Raw genomic sequence first — 19,562 nt, forward strand, 5'->3', positions numbered from 1 at the left:
TTTGTAAGGGTCAGTGATGCCATCAGGGCAAAAGGTAGGTTGGAAACTTTGGAGCTCCTCCTACTCCACTGAACACTGATTCTTATAAACATAGAAAATCCTGCCCCAGCTGTTGAATTCTTTAGGCAAAGGATCTTCATCGGGTAAGTTCCATCTTGAATTGCTTTTTTCCAGTTTCAGAGTATTGGTTATGTAACTTTTTAGGTATCCATGCAAATCACCTCAAAATATTATATCTTCTAAAAAAGCCAAGAAAATCCAGTTTATCTTACCAAGGGGCCCTTTTAGAGCTGTGTTCATATCCAACATGTAGATTAACAAAGCCAAACAGGAAGAACCTGTAGAGCCCTCTTAGACCCTCTGTAGTGCCAGTGGCATAGAGAAAGAAGTCAGATTTTAAACAGAGGAGCAGTGTTATACTCTGCCTCTGTGGGGAGCTCTGGGGTCAGTATCAGTGTGCCAGAGAGGAGTTGATGATTTTATTTGTTTGTCCGCTGAACAGTGCACCCGTGTCAGCTCACTGCAGCAACAAGGTATGAAATTAAATACATCTGTGAATAGGCAGTAGACAGCAGCCTTCTCATGCTCAGAGGGAGGGAGATAGCAAAGGAGAGTAGGAGAGACTGAGACAGTCATGTTATTTTCTGTTTTTTATAAATATATTTTAGTAATTGTACTTCAAGCAAGGGTACCAATACTACCACCACGACCACCACTATTGTGAAAAAGAAAATAAATAAAATCTTTGAATCATATTTTGTATGTAGTTGTAGTATGTTGAATTGAGAAAGCTTTTTAACAGGCAAGCTATAAATCCTTTCAGAAATCTACCTCACATGAAGCATGAGAATGGAATAAAATGAATTAAATACTGTATTAATATTGATCAACCTAGTGTTTTTACATGTTTATTATGTTTATTTGTTATCTAATAACCTATGTAATACTTTAAAATGAAAATACAGGTTGAGACACTGGCAATGTTAAAATTCTGTCAATCAAATTTCTTTAATACTAAATTATTACTCAGTATCTTTTAAAATACTTTTAAAAATCATTTCTTAACTGTCTTTTATGTATCTAAAACAGACCTAATGGCATCAGTAAATGGGTTTCCTGCAAGTTTCTACAGTGAACCTGGTGTACTTGGACTCTTGGCCAATGGCATCAGTGCATTCTTGGTGCTTCTTCAGAACTTCCAAACAGCCAGAACTGGAATTCCAGCACCTGCAGTTGCAAACATTCTTGCAGGTCTTTTATGAGCTCAGTTAATATATCCTTCTATAAACTTTCAAATAACAATTTTATGTTAAGTTTATGATTAAAACCAAAATTCAGTTTTAAATGTATTTTAGCAATTTTAATGAATTTGCATATTTATCTTTTATATGAGAAAGATGGAAAAAAGTTAATAAATAAAATATGTTTCTTTTTATTTGCATAGCTTTAAATTAAATTTTTATTTTCATTTTGATTTTTGTGATATCTTTTTTTGTGCAGGTGTTCATCTTATTCTAATTGGTGGAGTGTGCCAAATGATTGCTGGCTTGTTGTCTTTCCGTAAATATGACCATCTGAGTGGTACATCTTTCATTGGCTATGCAGCTCTTTGGGGAAGTTATGGAGCAACAAGAATATTTCTAGGAGCAAACCAAAACAACCCAAACACAAATGTCACACTATACTTGAACTTCACTCTTGCCAATGAGACCTCCATCCCTAGTAGCTTCAAGGAATCTGCCATAGCAGGGCTTGTGCCCTACATCTTGCTTTCGTTCTTGTTGGCTTTCTGTTCAGCCACAGTCAACTACATTATGCCCTTTGTGTTTGGATTCATCACTCTCACTCTAGTGTTTGAAGCTGTGGGACTAGTGGCTGGTTGGGCTCTGGTGGTCTCTGGAGTGTTAGAGCTCCTTATCCTGCTCTTTGCCATCTATGGCTCAATAGCATTACTCATCAAAGGGGTTTCCCAACGCTACGTCCTTAAGGGTTTTGGTAACCCTCTCTTTAATGTCCTGCTACTTGGAACAACAAATTCCGGCAGCTCCCAGAGCCTCGGACAGGAGAAAAAAAAGAACACCAAATATGCTGAACCCATGGCCTTGGGCTTCTTCTGTGACACAGTCTCACCATTCATATTTGCCTTCTATTCCTTTGGTTACTTTCTCTCAATGACAGTAGGTGCCATCTGGATATCCATCAACTCTGCTGGTCTGCTCCTCTCAAGTTACTATGCTTACTTGCGGCAAGACAGCTACCATGTCACCAAGTTTGGGCTGCACTGCACCTTCTGGCTTGTGAAGACCTGGGAAGAGTATGTCATATCTATGGTGACTGGAAGGACTGAAGCAGCTGTGGGAAAACAGGCCATGGTGGGTGACTGGTTTTTTCTGGCAGCAGCTCTGGTCCTCTGTTTTGTAAGCCTGAACATGGACACACTGGAGGTGGTCCACAATGCCTTCTTCTTCTTGCTGACCATCTCAACAATCTCACAGATCCCTCTTGATGGATACTATATGTTTTTTGGGGTGATGTGTTCCCTCTTCACAGCTGTCTCACTGTATGGAACCTTTGCCCATCTCATTAACTCAATTGCAGAGAAGTTTCTTATTCCAGTCGGTCCCCAGCCTGTCTCAACTGACCAACTAAAAAGTGGTCTTGGCTGTCTATGGAAGTCTCAACAGGATAAGCCCCATGGAAATATTACTCAGCTGCCTGATGCTTTGTTTTACCTCACCAATGGAGTGGCAGCTCTCTCAGCCATCCAAAGCAGCCAGCCCTACAATAGTTTCTTGGATCTGACAGTACCCTGGGTGCTTATACCCGGGGCCATCATACAGGGCTATGTAAGCCGTCTGCAAATTCAAGGAGGCCAGAGGTTTGGGTGTATTATCCCATCATTCTACGTGGCCATCTGGGCCACCTGGACCTGGTTCAGGTTTGCAGGTATGTGCATAAAGTAGAATAAATGTGCAAGTATTGTCACATGTATATTACACCTTATGTTGGCTAATACTGAATTTCCAGATTTACATAATATGCGGAATAATACTCGATCATTAAACGATATTGTACTCCGTCCATACAGGATATCGTCTGCAGATTTCCACAGAGTTGGCAAGTGGCTTTACAGTAGGAGCAGTATCCTTCCTGCTGATTAATGTTTTTTTAATGCTAGTTGGTAAGTTTCATGAGGTTAATTTTCTAATTTTTTTGTGACTTCATCAGTTAGTATTTTCAAGATTAAGACAGACTCCATTATCGTTGTCATTTGTAGCAGCCTATGGCAATCTTGTTCTGCTGGCATTAACCACTATCATGGAGGTCATGCTGGTGTGCTTTCTGCTCTCTACTCTTGATAGACTGCCTTACCAGCTAGAAAGTAAAGTCTATGCTGCACAACACACAAATTCATTTTTATTTTCTGCTAGATTTAGTTTCACTTTGACTACATGAAGATTATTTTTCCTTTTCAGTTGCTATGCTCTCAATATTTGCCATCATTTGTTTATATGGCACTCTGGCATCACTTGTTAACTGTATCTTCTCCAAGACTCTCTTGCCAGTTGGACCTGCACTGATAAAGGTATTTTTAATTCCTGTTCTATATGTTTTACTGAAACATATGATCTATTGAAAAGTTTTTATTATTTTCTCTCATTCTTTCTTGTCAGAATAATATAAAGAAGGAAGCTGCTCCCACAGCTCCATGTCCTGTTCCTATATCACGGGGGACCAGTGGGCTCCTACAGATTGCCAAATTGCTAGAAAATAATGGAGTGTGCGGCATTCCAACTGATACTGTGTATGCCCTGGCTGCATCTTGCAAGAATCCCACTGCTATAGAGAAGATATACAATATCAAAGTGAGTTAGGTGATACTGTTTACATAAGTGATACTGTCTGCATGTTTGTTTATTTGTAATCAATATGTTAAATTTATATAAAATGTAAATATGAAATGTTACAACTATTCCTGTTCTCGTTCCACAGGACCGTCCTTTAGAGAAACCAATTTGTATTTGTATCTCAAGTGTGGAACAGCTTGTGGCAGCCAAACCTCCATTCAGCCCTCTGCTGTGGGAATTCATGAGAAACGTCTATCCAGGAGGCATCAGCTGCATTGTTCCAAAGGGTGACTGGCTCTTCAAGCTTGGTAAGGGAATGACACAGCAAAATGTCAAACTTTCTTGCATAATATTCTTATCTTAAGTGATCTTGAAAATCTTTCTTAAGGTGTGGGGCCTGCATATGACCGTGTGGGGACCAAAGAAAGCATAATGATCCGAGTCCCTGACCACACGGTCACAGCCCACTTGTGTACTATCACTGGGCCACTGGCTATCACATCTGCAAACCCTAGTGGTGAATCTGACAGCACACATCATGACATGGTTGTTAAGTAAGTTGCATTTTGGTTTTGAGTGTTTTCACTCTTGAATATGATTACTGTGCACTCAAAAATTCATTTAAATATCCCTGTCTTTTTATATTTAGAAGACCGCTGTCCTGTAGTGTCAATACAAATTTTTTGGCAGTAGCTGGTGATACTGATATCAAGATATAATTAAAACCTTTTCAACCTTCTGACAGTAATGGAAATACCCTTAATTGTTTCCTGTCATTTTACATTTAGAAGACTTTTGACCTATAGGGTGAACACAAATTTTTGGCAGCAGATGGTGAAACCGATATCAAGGTTTAACTAAAAGCACTTTGAACTTTCTGACAGTCGTCTTGGGAGCAAGCTTCAAGGAGTACTGTGTGATGGAGAGTCTAATGAAGTTGTGGCATCAACAGTAGTCAACTGCCTGAAAATTGATGAAGGTAACAGGAAATTGAAAATACCAAAACAGACGTTTCCTTTAAATATTTGTATTACTTACTAAGGCCATTTTATTTTCAGGTACAATAAGCATAGTGCGGGAAGGTTGTGTTCCTGCAGCCAAAATATGGCAGATTTTTGAGATGGTTAAGAACAGTATGCTGTGAGATCCAGAACTTCAGTATGTGATCAAATGTGATCTAGGCATATGGCAAACTTGTTATGGACATTTTTTTCTTTCTTTTTTTGTTCTGCTTTTGTGTACAATCTTGTTTGTAACATATTTAAATATGCACATTTTGCCAAATAAAACATGGTTTTAGAATTGTTGATACATTACATTTTCCTGTTATATTGAACATTCAAAATATGATATATATAAATGTATATTTATATACATTTATATAATGTATATATATTTTTATATATGATGGATATTTAAAAGGACAGTAGTTTGACATGAACAATTTTATTGTAGATACATGTGTATATAATATGCTATGACTATATTCTAATAAAATGTAATATATAAATCTGTTTTGTGTTCAATATTAATATATAATATTATAATAAATAGTCATACCAGCATCCAAAAAAGAGACAAGTAGAGGGGTCACTGAAATATCTGCATGGCAGTCAGAAAACATAATACAGTCAAAAATAAAACTAGCTTTGATACTCTAAAATATGTAAACATATGCACATACTTTATGCAAATATGAATTGTTTTAATAATAATTTTGGTAAGAATATCACAACACTTTGAGGAAACAATGTAAAATCAGCAATTCATGTCCTTATTCATTGCTTCAAGAACAAGAAAGTAATGAACTCTGAAACAGATATGACATGACATGATGGACGTTCTTGTGCGGGATGGGTTTCGGACACACACACACCATCGGGACCAGACTAGGACTTCTAGAAATCCAGACTAGACATTAATTGCTTATTTTTTCATTTTATTATTATTGATTTATTTTTCTATTAAAATTGTTACTATTGTTGTGACTGTTGTGCGCCAGAGGAGGATTTGCCCCACCTTTGAATCTTGGTTCCTCTCAAGGTTTCTTCCTCATGCTCTGTGGAGTTTTTCCATGACACTGTTACCTTTGGCTTGCTCAATGGAGCCTTGGGTTCGAACATTTGTAAGGCTGCTTTGTGACATTTGTTGTAAAAAGCACTATATAATTTTTTTTTTTTACATAGTTTCCTAGAAGAGTCAGATAGACCCAAAGTATTCATGCTGGTATTGCAAAAACAACTGCTTCTCTAAAGTTCTTTTACTTTTTTTTGTTACTTTGTTTATATCCTGAAAGGGTATAGTAGGCTTGGTTTAATGCTACTGGATGGTCTCAATTTACAGTTAGTCAATAACTCCTCTACCTTTTTGTACTTCAGAGAAAACAAATCACCACCATAGTATCTAAAGCTTTTGAAAGTTGATGTTTCCAGTGACACATCACTGAACAGACACACCCTGCAACTATAATGTTGCACAGAACTTGAAGTCCTCAGTGTAATAATAAACATGCCATTGACTGAAAACAATATGCTGCATTTACTATTACCTGAAATATATGCATAAAGGGTAAAACATTAGATTACCCTGATAGGTGGGTGTTTTGACTGCATGTAAAATGAGAATGTTTACTCAGTAGAATGTACCAACACTTTCTCACCACTGTGGCTTCCTCACCTTAACCTAAGAGGGAGACAGACTAGACATAGCAAGGGTATGCTCTGGTACTCTTCTAGAAACATGGAACCCTGGCTGCCATGTGAGACAGCAGCACACAGTTTAGGAATTCACATGACTGGGTAGGCAAACAAACACACCCATGGTCATGGTGGACCAAGCAGCTTTTTTATGAGATCATTTGTGGACATCCTTTTCTGAGAAACTGCTCCTATTGTCTGCTCTGGGACATTATGAAACTGTAAGTGGTGCATGTTCATATTTCCCTCACATCTTTGTGATTGTTTCCATCATCCCATGGTGACAAGTCCACTTTAGGTAAAAAAGAAAATTACTTCCTTAAGATAAACTATTTTGGTAAGGAATTCAAATTACACCTTGAGAAAACAATGTGAAACTGAGGTGAAACCAGAGTAATACTGGTGATAGACTCACCTAGATACTCACTGTTGTTCAAAATTATTGTTGCATGAGATCACAAGGTATGTTAGAACAAAATGTAAGCACAAAACCTTTGTTGATTCACTTGCTTTGAAACAATAGTTAGTATAATAAAACATTACAAAATAGCCAGACCTGAAATTACAGCTACCAGCATGATACAAATATGAGAACTGTAAGTGTTAATTCAGCACAGAGGATTTTGCTGTATCAAAGCAGAGACATCAGGTTCGAAAACACTGGCTTTGCAAATTGAAATTTCAAAGGATAAATATTTGAGATGAGGTGCAACAAGACACCACTGGAGAGCCACATCAGACACTGATCAAAAATCTTTATCATCTATGATGTTAATGTATATGGAGTACGTATATGGAGTTCTCGTAAATAAATAGCAATAAAAAAAATAAATCAAAATCAAAATTTATTTATATAGCGCTTTTTACAACAGATGTTGTCCCAAAGCAGCTTTACAAATGGCCAAGTCCAAGCCCCCCAGTGAGCAGGAGGAAGAAACTTTGCTAGATAAATACCTATGAATGTGAAAATAGAAAATTGTTGGTGAATGCAAATAAAGACTAACAATTATGATATTCCAACATGAAATGTTGTGTTGTAGGTCAGTGTTGACAGGCAGAAGTCTATCTCCTAATATTAAATACTCAGTTATCACTTCTCTATGGAATGCTGTGTCAATTTAATAATAAGAAGAATTTAAGGCCTATGCCATCTTAGATTTCTTCAGAATGCCTATGGATTTCTGGGAAAAGAGCCAACCACACTTCTGACTGCCACTTTGGCAATGATGTGATATTAATTGCTTCAACACGATACTTGCTTGGTTCAGATTAGTTTTCTGTAGCCTCACAACTTTATTCTCTGTGGCTTGAAGTTGTCTGTAGCCTGACAAAACACTCAGGCATATAGTGATTTATACCATGAAATCTTTCACAAAAACAAGCTTTTCTTCTGGAAAGGAGGGGGGCATTAATATATGTATTAGTCATTATTAGTCATTGTGGAGTAATCAGTGTTAATTGACTTTTGAGAAGGTGTTTCAGAAGCCAGAAGCTCAGTATAAAATGATTCATTTTTACATTTATCTGATGCTTTTATCCAAAGTGACTTACAATTATAACTGAGTACAACTTGAGCAATTGAGGGTTAAGGGCGTTGCTCAGCGGACTTGGCAGTGGTGGGGTTTGAACCAGCAACCTTCCGATTACAAGTCAAGTACCATAACCACCACTCATTAAACATGAAAAAAACAAACTTATTTTTGGCCCAGCCACCACCCTGCAACCTTTTTTAGTGAGCATTATAATAGATCATGAAAATTATTATAGACAAGTGTTTCTTGTTGACGAATTATGCTATTTAGCTGACAAGCAACTACTTAGTGGACAGGCATCTATTTAACCTTTAGTTAATCTAGTTAATTAATTATGGCTACATTTTATGAGCTCATACCATGAAGGTAAAGTTACCCATACCAATATCTCAAAGGTTTTACAAGTTTAGGTTATAAACAGATTTTTTACAAATTCTTTTTACAAAAACTATAATTTCACTCTCTTTGTATGTGAGGCATTCTCTCTCTCTCTCACACAAATACTCACAGCCACCCATGTACACACAAAAATAAATACACACACACACACACACACACACACACACACACACACACAGAGAAGAGAGCAAGAGAAATAGTCAACATTTATACTAACACCATTTTTTCCCAAGGCACCTATGATGTGCATAAGAGGCTAAAAGGTATGTTGTGACTAATGACAATAAGAAGAAGGAGTGATGAAGAATTACATGCAAGGTTTTGATCCCCAAATGGATGTATTATTAAACCCCACAATAGACACTTTGTACATGAACAGAAAGAAGATATTAAGTGGCAAGACTTATTAAGAAATAAACAAAACGATGCTTAGAGGAGCATATAAGCAGTTTGAGGGAGACAGTATCAAGTGAGGCTCAATAGGTGTGTAATGTTTCTTATTCCAAAGACTTTGAGGCAGACTAAATATGAAGCAGTGAAGGGCACCTGTGGGTATTAAATAGGAAAGAGAGTGTTGGGGAGCAGGTGAAGGCAGTTATTCATAATCAGGAGATCATAAATGAGGAAGTGGTTGTGAAGTGTGATTGGTGCTGGTCTGAGTTGTCGACCCGGGTGTGACACCTTCGAGGGCTTAGAGCATCCCTGTGCCATCAAAAGCCAACACATGAAAAACTGTTTATTGTTTACTAACAGCCAGTTACACAAAATATTGTAAACAAAGGTATCTTGTTTATGCATCCTATACAGTTTGCGCTTACATTCTCTTTTTATGACCTGTTGCTTTTTCTGTTTATCAGCTTGCTTTTAACAAGGACACAAGTTCTAAATTTATAGAGCATATGTTTAAGACCAAATGAAATTAACATCAATCTATGAATGACAATGATTGTTTTATTGGACAACATCAAACATTATTAGAAAAACAGAAATAAACAATTCATAATATACAGTCTAAAAACAGACCAAAAGAACCTACATTAAGGCAAGCAATAAATCAATAAATCCAGAAACCTTCATATTACTCCTTTATCTTTATTTCTAAGAATTTTTCATAACATTTTTCATACTGTTGTCCAAACAAGTTGTTCATACTGTTTCATTTGTTTTGAATGTGTTTGATAATTGCTCTAATTAATGTCATTATGTGCCATGCCTGTCCCCCAAAGACATGAGAACTGTTCAAGAGTTTCCCAAAAGCCAACAAAGTGTATGTATATATTATTATTTACAAGGCATCATCCTCATTGCTATTTTGGCTGAGGTCCATTGTGCTCAGTGCCATTGCAGGGACTGGTTGGTTTAAACTTGAGTATGTTTCAGAATCTGTGGATCTTGCTTGAGATTCCATGGTGTCACTTACAGGATCTGTGATGTCTGTCTCAAAACCACGATTCAGATGTCCGTCTTGATGTCTCCTCTGAATCTCCTCAAAGATCTGCAGGACCTTGAGAAGATCATAGGATTTGTGGGGAAGTCCATTAACAGGCTTAAACAGACACAGCACAAAATAGTAAGGCCTTTTGATTTGGAATGGACCGTACCTTAGACTTTGGAATAAGGCCAACCCTGAAAAATCCGATCTGGCCATTCTCAATTTTAGTGCAGTCTACTACGGTGGAGGCTATGTTTTCTGGTGAAGGTCCATCGCACAACACCCCATTGACCTACACAAACAAATCACTTTTTGTTTCTGTTTGTTTGTTTTTAATTTTGACCATATTCATTAATATAGTTTAAAAGTGCAGGAGAAGAATTTACCTTATCACCCAGTTTAGCATACACCTGGTTATGATGAGTTGTGTCTGCTTCACCTGTTGGGTTTGCAGATGTCACAGCAATCGGACCCACCTAACACAGAGGTGGAAAGGGAAAAGTCTGACCCAATAATTTACTGCTTGGATAGTGATAGAACCTCTGTGTTTACTGCGTGAGGTATAATTGATAGTGTATAAAATAGAAACAAAAATGGAAAATGGAACAACATACCAAGCTTATCAGGTGTGTTGCAATGGTACAATCTGGATTTCGGATTGCAATGCTTTGTGGTGTGCCAATATATTTTGATGAGTCACCCAAACCAAAGAAGTCCATCCATGGGGCTAAGGAACACCATAGGATTGCAAGATTGTGTCATATAATGTAAACATTCTAAGTAAGGCGACTGATTATGTTTTAAAGAATGTGTTAACAGCAGTGCATGCACGTGGGTAGAGAAGCCCACCTCTAGGAATGACCAGACTGATAGATGAGGGCCAGGCTGCCTCCATTAAGTCCCAGAGCATCGGATTGATCTGTTGTCTGACCGGCTCCAGCTGCTTAATGGAAGAAATCCATAAAGACATGGGGCGCTCTTGAGCCTGTTTCTTCACCCTGTGGAAACGCAGAATGTTAGAAGTGAAACAGAGCACGATAAGCTTGGATTTTGCCCCCAGTTAAGGAAAAGGTTAAGCAAAACATTCTAATAATGGCTAGCAATGACCAGTTTCCTTGATCAGTTTATTTCTAATACTAGCAGATCTCTCTTCACTTAATATTAGAAGCAGAGTAATAATGTTCACATTTCTGGATGACTATGCAGTGAATTAACATGCAAAATATATATTGGCCTTACTTATAAGCTTTCTCAACAGCCTCTGGCCGATTGCAAGCAGCCACAAGCACATAAACGGTGTCAGTGGGCATTCCACATATCCCTCCATTCTTCATGATGTCTAGAAACATAAAATGTATCATTACCTTATGCCCTGACTGTCAGCTATTCCCAACTTTAAGGTAAAATCTATTTAAAAAAACAATTACCTTACCTGCAATCTGTTGCACAGATGTCGCTTTCCTTGCAGGAAGGTGATGGCAAAGGTTTCTGCCACCACCAAATCCACTCATCTTGATTAGAGGATCACCAAGTGGCAGTTGTGGACTATGGAAGGTGCAGTTGAATAAGTTGGCCAAGAAAAAGTAGAAGCTGATCAAACCAAATATGATGGTCACACCAATGTCATAACCATAGGGCAGTGCTGCCACTGCATCCAGCAAGAAGCTAATGAGGATGAGCTTGAAGGAAAGGGCATAGATAAACCAAACCTTATTGAGGAATAAAGCTCCTACTGTCACTATAATATTGAAAAGCATTAAACTAATGATTCCCACTGCCAAGTGGAAACCACGAAAATCACCATACAGGCCACCAAAACGTGTCAGGCCCCACACTGTCCACATAACACCATAGAGGATAAAAGCTGTGCTCTCCAGGGTCTTGCCTCGGGCAAAAGCCACAGACCCACACACCAGTTGTAGCAAACCACCTGCAGCTACCACCCATGGCAAAATCAGGACTGCTAGGGGGTCTTGATTGGCTGCACTAGCAGTGATGGCAAAGGCTGCCAGAACGCTACAGCCATGGCCTAGGACTTCAGCATCAGCATATTTGGAATAGCCTAAATATGGGGCATACAGGTGTTTGTCCTGGGTTCGTAGCTTGAACATACTGCTATTGCTCAGAAGATTTTTTATTACACCCTCACCCGTGGGTATCTTCTTTTGAGATCGATTATTATAGAGAGTTACCAGGAGTGCAATGGCAGATGCCACAAATATAGCTGCCTGCACGCCTTGTGTACCCCCCTGAAAAAAGCCTCTCGGTTGGGCTGCAATGGCTATACAGTAAGCTACAAAGAACAGCTGGTAGAAGCCATCGACCACACTTCTGTGGCAGGTAAACAAAGCTAGAACAAAAAAGAGCACTGAGAAAACAGTGGGGAATGGAACAGGGGAATAAGGCTCTTGACCTCTTAGGTCTGTCACAAGTGCAGTGTAGCCCTCAGAAAACTTCAGTATAGCTGTGAAGCCATAGAAAGTGGCACCCAGGGTATCCATGGCCCTGTAGGAGAGAATACACACACCCAGCTGGAAAACACCGGCCGTCCACAGCCATGGAACATGGCCCAAGAAAAGTTGAGGGACCACACCCAGCAGAGGGCAAGCCAGCACACTGGCTGACAATAAGTTCATTGCCAAGCCTACTGCTGCCACATCATTAACCTCTTGGCCATGCAATAAATCAGTCCTATTCGGCAGCCCTGTTCCAGGTAATTGGATCTTCCCCTGCGTAATGCAGAACAACAGGCGGCCACTTCCAAAGTATGCAGCTACAAAGCAGACCAAGAGGTAACAAGCAGCATTTGCTGACTGACAAAACTTTAAGTTAGTGAGGCCAGCAATCTGATGGGCACATGCCAAACATATAGCAAGGGAGATGAAGGAGAGGATATTCTCCCTCTGTAGAACAGCCACAATACAAATTATGAGCAATACTAAAGTAAATGCAGCAAGCCCTGGCACCATAGCATATCTCAGCCCATTTGCTACACTGATTATACCTTCCCCTGCAAGTATATGAACCAGCCCTGAACTGGACCATAGCGCGGACACAGTCAGACACAAGATGGCACAGATTGACGTGTGGGACACAATCCGACGCACTCCTAAAACAGAAGTGAGAAACACTATTTAAAATTAAATAATGATGGTAGTTAATGAATAATTCACATACTACAAAATGTTCTAAGTGTATTATTATTATTATTATTATTATTATTATTATTATTCACATTATTAATTCAAACTTTAAATAAAGTGAAATAAAAATTTGCTACAAATAAAAATATACCCAGGGCTATGGCATCTACGACAAATCACTTTTAAATCTATGAATCCACCTTACATTTTCTAGTCATATAGCTTGGCACCTACCTACATAAACCAAAAGGGCCGCGATAATGAGAAGTTCTATTCCCAGAGCGGTGTTAGGGATCAAGGGCGTGTCAGAGGAGCTGCTATAGCTGTTGACCAGCAGCAATAAAGAGCCTTTATCGAAAATAAAAAGGACAACTTTACATGTTCACTTTTTATTCAATATGTAGGCTATTGGGTAATTTTCTAAAGTTAATGTGAAACTGTCACACTTGTTTTAATGTCGACATGTTTCGCTCTAAGAGTCTAAACAAATTTTTAAAATTGTTACTTATCAGGGACAGTATAAATGCACTCTACTGGCGAGAATGATTTCGTATAATGAAACTGCTTTCACCTAATTGATTGCTCTTTTACCTAATTGATTTTAACACCGTGTTTAATTAGGTTTGTGATGTACATTTGAAAAGCAGTAATTGCTAGCATTTAAAAATATATATGAATAATTAACTGCACACATTTACCACTAAATACAAACAATTTATTAACAAACAAAAGTGAAGGTAGCACGAGTACACAAGTAATTTTGACAGTGTCTCTGCTTTGGTAAATGCCTTTAGCTAAACGAATCTCGCAAAGCAGAAAATGTACATCCAAACACCTCGTTCTTAATATTTTCCAATCAAATGTGATTTTACTGAGTTATTGAGTTTATAACCTATCAAAAAAGGAAAAAAAAAAGACCCAAAACAACCAACCAAATAAAAAATAAAAATACAACAACGAAAAACAAAACAAAACTGCAACCTACCCCCTGAGATCCCCAAAATGCCAACGGAGAAATGAATGGATTCGGGATCAGAGAGGACGTCTGCCATCGTTTTAGCTACACATCGCCGCGCACACGGCGCTTTATAACATTTCTGTTACGTTATTATTTCACCGCCTTCTTTTTAGGTAATTCGGCAAAACCCTTTAAGGAACTTCCTGAAAAACTACGACACCCACGCGCCACTCGCGGTGTCCTCTGTTGAAATGCTCAGTGGGAAGGATCTCTAAAATGTACACAACAGGTTGAATTAAGGCAGCCTACTCTTTTCCCTTCACAGCCACAAAATAAAAATATCAAAGGTTATTCAAAACAAAAGTGTTAGGAGGTATAATTGTAGAAACTATAAAACAAAATATTAAATCCTTATATTAGCTTTCTAAACACCTTGTATTTGACCTGTCTATCAAATTTAACAATGCTAAGAAAAGCTTAGAATATGTAATATTAATAATATGACTTTTGATTACTGTCTATACTATTTTATTCTTCTCTAATGTTTAATATATCACTAGCATCAATATTGATAATAAAAGGATATCAGGCATTACTCAGCATTTTGTTACTGGTTTACATGAGCCAGTCACTGGACTTCCTTCTTCCTGGAAACACTCCTGTTGTTCTTGGTTAACTTACCGTTATGGGAGGTACATAACTTAAGCACATATAAAGGAACAGCCAGTCTCCTACCAGGCTGTGAAAACTGAGACATTGTGAAGGCGAGTGTTCTGCTTCAGACTTACTTTGTTCTTAACAAGGTGAGTAATATATTCCCACTAACTAAAATAAAATTATAGAGACTGAACCGAGGCTTCTTAGTTACAGAAATGTTTTATTATGTTTACAATTATGAAACCAGCTTGCATTGTGCTGTTTTAGAAACTATACTTTTCCAGAGTCAATTTTACTAGTATTCTGTAAATTATAGCAGACTAAATTTGTATTCAGTAAATGATGGCAGAGTAAAATTTTCTATTCTGTGGTTGTTGTTGCCTGTATTCACACCTAAACTCTGTTGATCTTGTTTATATTAACTGCCTGGAAACGGAGGTGAATACATGTTACCTGGGAATAGTTCCATAGAGACTGCGAGGTCTGTTTGAATTTTTAATTGAGTGTGCTGTGTCACAGGCACGTGCTGTTTACCTTTGTTTTGTATCTCATATCTTTAGTTTGCCTTAGATGCATACAAAACAGACAAAAGCAGTCCAAAAGACTGTTCTGTATTGTTTACTTACAGTACTATGAAACTGCAAGCATGCTTTTAGTCTTTTTATCAACTAGCTCAGGTGCATTTCTCAAGTACAATGGCAAAGCGTGTAGCAGTGATCCTTGCTGGCTGTGGAGTCTATGATGGGACAGAGATCCATGAGGCTTCTGCTATACTTGTACACCTTAGCCGGGCTGGCGCCAAGGTAAGACAGGAAGTAACACACACACACAAACACACACAATATCAGAGCAATATTTTGGGCATCTTCATGTAACTTTGACGTTGAGAGACTCGGGCTCGTTTACCTTGACACCTCAAATCCAAACTTGTCCAAAAGTTTTAAAAAATCTAAGGATGTGGAATTCACTAAAGCTTTTCGACTGCAGGTTCAGATGTTTGCCCCCAATGCTGAGATGATGCATGTAGTGAACCATTGTGAGGGAAAACCTGTGACAGACAAGCGGAATGTGATGCAGGAAAGTGCCCGCATAGCTCGAGGAGAGGTCACTGACCTGGCCAAATTGGACGTCAAAGATCATGATGCTCTCATTATTCCAGGTCAGTTTAACAGTCTGGAGACGATGTGCACTGTAAATCATTTTCAATTATGAAAAATTCCTATTATAATACACAAGTATTTGGGTAATATGTTTATAGCCAAAAGCTTGCTGCACTACTTTTATTTCTGGAAACAAACTGATCTCAGCCCTAGATCAAAAAGGATGTTCACTTGAACAAACATACATGAAGCCCAAAACTATACTTTGCTGCACTGGTGTCTTGAAATCTAGTAAACATGCATTAACTGCTCCATGTAGGAGGGTTTGGAGCAGCCAAGAACCTAAGTGACTGGGCAACCAAGGGAATGGAGTATTCAGTGAAGCCCCAGGTTGAGCAGGTCATCAAGAGTTTCCACAGGGCAGGCAAGCCCATGGGCATGTGCTGCATCTCACCTGTGCTCGCAGCCAAGACCATTCCTGGCTGTGAGCTCACCGTAGGCCATGACTTCGAGTGTGAGAAGTGAGTATGACATACACTGTGCACTAGAAATTCAGAGAAGACATACCACTTTGGAGGATATTCACTAGCCTCTCTTAGCAAACAATCATTATTTTCTAAACAACACATACACTGTAAATTAAATTAAATGAAGATAAAATAAAAGGTTAAAGAGAGAAAAGTAAAATTTAAGGAGACTCAATTCATTTGGCTAATTTATAAGTTCCAGAGTCAATTTTACTAGTATTCTGTAAATTACGGCAGACTAAATTTGTATTCAGTAAATCATGGCAGAGTAATATTTTCTATTCTGTGGTTGTTGTTGCCTGTACTTGATATATCATGTGCATCATCTTCTCCCTCACCATCACCTTTGTAGGTGGCCATATGCTAATGTTGCCAAGTCAATGGTAGAACTGGGCTGCAAGCATGTGAATAAAAATGTGGAAGAGGTGCATGTGGATAAGAAGAATAAACTTGTGACAACTAGTGCCTTTATGTGCAATGCCCCATTGCACGAGATATTTGATGGACTTGGAATAATGGTAACTGACGTTCTTAAAATGGCCTGATTTTATACATTTTGCACTGATTATTTAGCCATAATTTCTCAAAATTACTTTGGAGGGTCAAGATGATCAGTGTATTTTTTTATTATTGTGAGGATGCTATTTATTTGCTATGATTTCTACTTACTAAACAGTGACTTCAAACAATAATTATTAGCTGCCTTAGATGCTTTTGTGAAATATTTGACAATAAAGTTCATGTTTGTGTCATAGCAGGATTGCAATTATATCTCATTGTCTTTATTTCTCTCAATAACCTGATAGCTGAATTTGTCATTAAATGATGTAGTAAAATCATGTAAGAAGGTAGAATGTGAAAACGTAGAGCCATTTCAGTTTTTAATAATGATATTCAATTTACTACAGCACACCAGCAGTATTCTAATAGAAGCAACTAGACCTATGCTAAAACAAGCATTAGCTCAGGGTACACAAAGGCTGAGAGTTTTTAGAATTATAACATCATCAGTTCTGATACCTGATGATATCAAACAATGAGAATAAATAGTATTACAGTAAAGAAATCCCCATTATCACGGAATGCTCCGCCCCCCACGAGTCACGTGGTACGATTCACATGTGCGTTTGGAACCACGACCTCCGAGATTGCTCGGCGACTGAAAACAGGATTCTCTAGTATATTAACCTACTAAACCGTCCCCTCATATAGCGCACCTTCTGTTCCAATGTTGGTCCAAACTGTTCCAAGTGGTTCTAAAAAAGGCCTGCGTCCTCTCATTGACATGTTCCCAATTCTTGTGCAAAGTCAGCAGAGCGCCACTGGCCTGTTCCAATGGGATTCTCGATTTTTCATTGGCTCTCCCGTTGCTATCCCGTTGCCGGCTCGTTACACTGTCATACTTCTCAATGCTGTCACTTCTCACCGCGTGCTGTAAAGAATTTTCCCTTCGATTCGTTTTTTATACGTTTTACGCTCTTTTTCTTTACCTGGCTTTTATTTTCCGTCTACCTACGTCGGGAATGTACTGTAAAAGTGAGATTTCATGGCCCAAATTAGCAGCCAGAACCGACCGACGGAGGTAGCTCGCTCAATCGCTAAATCGCTCGCTCGTCTATGTGGTTTATGTGCGAAATACAGGGTGTCTGACCGTCTGCCTAGATGACATTAAAATGACTGATGAAATGTGCCCAGGTAGTTTGCATGCTAGTCTGGAGTGGTGCTTTACAACTCGAGAGCGACCGTGTTGCTGTACTGTATGTATTGCAGACGCGCCGCGATGTACCGCGCTGATTGTAAGTGTTCACTAAACCTCTCCCCAGGTCCTGTACGTGGACCGTGACTGCTGTTCCAGCGTGGGCAAGGGCAAGGCAGCTGCCATGTTCTACGAGTGGGACCAGCTGGTCGTCAGGCTGGACGTGTGGCACTTCATGCGACGGTTCGCGTCGGCTGTCACCACGGAATGTCACCAGCTGTACGGCCTCTTCATGGGCTCTCCTTCTGTGTCTTGGCCGCCGCATGCGCAGGGCCCAGGAGACCGAGCTGCTCGTCCAGGAGCTGCTGGAAGACTACATGGATGTGACGGACACCATGGGCATCAGGCTTCTGGACCGCGAGAAGATGGAGGACATCTGGCAGACCCAGAGGCGCCACCTCCACTGCATTCAGGACCCTCATGGTGTTCAGCTAAACTATACAGGCTGAGTATTAATAGGCTGTGCTGCTTTTTTTGTTATAGGTACAACGCCAGGAGGAAAAAGCAGGAACAGGATGTATGGACCTGAGTGTTGGCCAGTCCAGCACTCCCATGGTGGCCCCGGAACCCCTCCCTCCCGCGCTGAGTAAGCTCCCGGAGCGTCCGACTCATGGGCACCCAGCTTTTGACTTTTAACATCCAGCAGGATGCGTCCGGGCAGGCTTCTCAGCGTGTCCGAAGCCAACCTCCTCTTCCTCCTGGTGAGACCCCGACAAAGCCCAAAGTGCCCAAAGTGCCCCGGACCACGGTGTGGTCGAGCCCGAGGCTGCCGCCGCCGCTGCCCCTGGACAGGCCGACCCTAAGAAAGTGAATAAATAACTTGTTGGTAATGAGACACAATCTTACAAATGATGCACTTGTTATTTTGATTGATATTATTTATTTCATGAACAATAAACAACTAATTAAACAGTTCGGTTTCCTGTGTATAAATGATTCGGTTAAATTAACTTTATTCAATTAACATTCAATGAAGTCAACTGTATTAATCTTATTCTTAAATGAAGATGCACTTTTAACAATATATATATATATATATATATATATATATATATATAAAATTAGTGGGAGATATTTTTAAAAATGCGGAAAACCATTAGAAATGCGGAAGACAATGAAATTGACGTTCTGTTAAATGTCCGTTGAATTTTCACATGCAATCTTAATCATGATTAAAAGTGAATATAATTACACACAGATACAAAATTTTAAAAAGCCAGTCTAACAGCATAAAACAGCTACTTGACAAGCATGCTCAACTGCACATGGCTACTTAACATGCGAAACAACAATGACCCTCTATTGCCATAGTCCCGCCTCCTTCCCGGAGAGGTCACAGAGGTCACCTGGCCAGGAATTTGGGGAGATTCTGGGTTTGGGTGAACCGTGGGTCCGGGAAGGCCGGGGACGGCGCGGATGAGATCGGGCGCCTCTGGAAGGGCCAAGGGGGGGCCGAAGCGGCTCCGGAGGGGCCCTGGGGCCCCAGACTGGCCACAGAGATGATTGGCCCCCAA

General features: G+C 39.4%; 4 protein-coding genes across 10 annotated transcripts; 3 read left to right on the forward strand and 1 right to left on the reverse strand.

Moving 5' to 3' along the window:
* The first annotated feature begins 16 nt into the window (after positions 1-16).
* LOC113591163 (uncharacterized) lies at positions 17-5,317 on the forward strand. 3 transcript variants are annotated; one of them, XM_081699488.1, is made up of 12 exons: positions 91-143; positions 503-533; positions 1,090-1,251; positions 1,501-2,946; positions 3,089-3,181; positions 3,278-3,382; positions 3,477-3,586; positions 3,675-3,866; positions 3,994-4,156; positions 4,237-4,402; positions 4,733-4,827; positions 4,907-5,317. In XM_081699488.1, the coding sequence occupies exons 3-12, from the start codon at positions 1,095-1,097 to the stop codon at positions 4,990-4,992; spliced, it is 2,613 nt and encodes an 870-aa protein (XP_081555614.1). In that variant the 5' UTR covers positions 91-143; positions 503-533; positions 1,090-1,094; the 3' UTR covers positions 4,993-5,317. The 3 variants fall into 3 exon arrangements, with proteins under 3 accessions (XP_026887364.2, XP_081555614.1, XP_081555615.1); XM_027031563.3 differs by lacking the exon at positions 503-533 and having other exon boundaries at positions 17-143; XM_081699489.1 differs by lacking the exon at positions 91-143 and having other exon boundaries at positions 423-533; positions 3,675-3,805; positions 4,035-4,156.
* Positions 5,318-8,794: 3,477 nt separating this feature from the next.
* Positions 8,795-14,540, reverse strand: LOC118242295 (uncharacterized). 2 transcript variants are annotated; one of them, XM_035532367.2, is made up of 9 exons: positions 14,036-14,538; positions 13,285-13,398; positions 11,340-13,016; positions 11,147-11,246; positions 10,757-10,905; positions 10,522-10,634; positions 10,294-10,383; positions 10,077-10,199; positions 8,795-9,979 (listed from the first exon to the last, which is right to left on the reverse strand). In XM_035532367.2, the coding sequence occupies exons 1-9, from the start codon at positions 14,100-14,102 to the stop codon at positions 9,761-9,763; spliced, it is 2,652 nt and encodes an 883-aa protein (XP_035388260.1). In that variant the 5' UTR covers positions 14,103-14,538; the 3' UTR covers positions 8,795-9,760. The 2 variants fall into 2 exon arrangements, with proteins under 2 accessions (XP_035388260.1, XP_081555384.1); XM_081699258.1 differs by lacking the exon at positions 13,285-13,398 and having other exon boundaries at positions 14,036-14,540.
* Positions 14,541-14,676: 136 nt separating this feature from the next.
* LOC113569308 (glutamine amidotransferase-like class 1 domain-containing protein 3, mitochondrial) lies at positions 14,677-17,058 on the forward strand. Of its 3 annotated transcripts, none has more exons than XM_026997351.3 (5): positions 14,677-14,811; positions 15,338-15,468; positions 15,653-15,824; positions 16,085-16,286; positions 16,645-17,058. In XM_026997351.3, the coding sequence occupies exons 2-5, from the start codon at positions 15,361-15,363 to the stop codon at positions 16,835-16,837; spliced, it is 675 nt and encodes a 224-aa protein (XP_026853152.1). In that variant the 5' UTR covers positions 14,677-14,811; positions 15,338-15,360; the 3' UTR covers positions 16,838-17,058. The 3 variants fall into 3 exon arrangements, with proteins under 3 accessions (XP_026853152.1, XP_026853154.1, XP_026853153.1); XM_026997353.3 differs by having other exon boundaries at positions 14,692-14,811; positions 15,343-15,468; XM_026997352.3 differs by having other exon boundaries at positions 14,704-14,811; positions 15,322-15,468.
* Positions 17,059-17,200: 142 nt separating this feature from the next.
* On the forward strand, positions 17,201-18,960 carry LOC145651727 (uncharacterized). 2 transcript variants are annotated; one of them, XM_081699260.1, is made up of 2 exons: positions 17,201-17,987; positions 18,116-18,960. In XM_081699260.1, exons 1-2 carry the CDS (start codon positions 17,973-17,975, stop codon positions 18,575-18,577), a joined length of 477 nt encoding a protein of 158 aa, XP_081555386.1. In that variant the 5' UTR covers positions 17,201-17,972; the 3' UTR covers positions 18,578-18,960. The 2 variants fall into 2 exon arrangements, with proteins under 2 accessions (XP_081555386.1, XP_081555385.1); XM_081699259.1 differs by having other exon boundaries at positions 17,201-17,874.
* Positions 18,961-19,562: the final 602 nt, after the last annotated feature.

This window comes from Electrophorus electricus, chromosome 16 (assembly GCF_041902795.1).
Source record: "Electrophorus electricus isolate QZ-2024a chromosome 16, ASM4190279v1, whole genome shotgun sequence".
NCBI lineage: Eukaryota > Metazoa > Chordata > Actinopteri > Gymnotiformes > Gymnotidae > Electrophorus > Electrophorus electricus.

What these genes read in the sequence shown, in the direction of transcription:
- LOC113591163 (XM_027031563.3), top strand. Translation starts at nt 1,095, where the DNA reads ATGGCATCAGTAAATGGGTTTCCTGCAAGTTTCTACAGTGAACCTGGT. An exon ending in AGTTGCAAACATTCTTGCAG is followed by an intron (nt 1,252 to 1,500) that starts GTCTTTTATGAG and finishes TTTTTTGTGCAG; the next exon opens with GTGTTCATCTTATTCTAATT. An exon ending in AGAAGATATACAATATCAAA is followed by an intron (nt 3,867 to 3,993) that starts GTGAGTTAGGTG and finishes CTCGTTCCACAG; the next exon opens with GACCGTCCTTTAGAGAAACC.
- LOC118242295 (XM_035532367.2), bottom strand. Translation starts at nt 14,102, where the DNA reads ATGGCAGACGTCCTCTCTGATCCCGAATCCATTCATTTCTCCGTTGGC. An exon ending in CATTTTGGGGATCTCAGGGG is followed by an intron (nt 13,399 to 14,035) that starts GTAGGTTGCAGT and finishes TTTTCGATAAAG; the next exon opens with GCTCTTTATTGCTGCTGGTC. An exon ending in ATGCTAAACTGGGTGATAAG is followed by an intron (nt 10,200 to 10,293) that starts GTAAATTCTTCT and finishes TTGTTTGTGTAG; the next exon opens with GTCAATGGGGTGTTGTGCGA.
- LOC113569308 (XM_026997351.3), top strand. Translation starts at nt 15,361, where the DNA reads ATGGCAAAGCGTGTAGCAGTGATCCTTGCTGGCTGTGGAGTCTATGAT. An exon ending in TTAGCCGGGCTGGCGCCAAG is followed by an intron (nt 15,469 to 15,652) that starts GTAAGACAGGAA and finishes TTTCGACTGCAG; the next exon opens with GTTCAGATGTTTGCCCCCAA. An exon ending in TGATGCTCTCATTATTCCAG is followed by an intron (nt 15,825 to 16,084) that starts GTCAGTTTAACA and finishes TGCTCCATGTAG; the next exon opens with GAGGGTTTGGAGCAGCCAAG.
- LOC145651727 (XM_081699259.1), top strand. Translation starts at nt 17,839, where the DNA reads ATGGCCCAAATTAGCAGCCAGAACCGACCGACGGAG. An exon ending in GCCAGAACCGACCGACGGAG is followed by an intron (nt 17,875 to 18,115) that starts GTAGCTCGCTCA and finishes ACCTCTCCCCAG; the next exon opens with GTCCTGTACGTGGACCGTGA.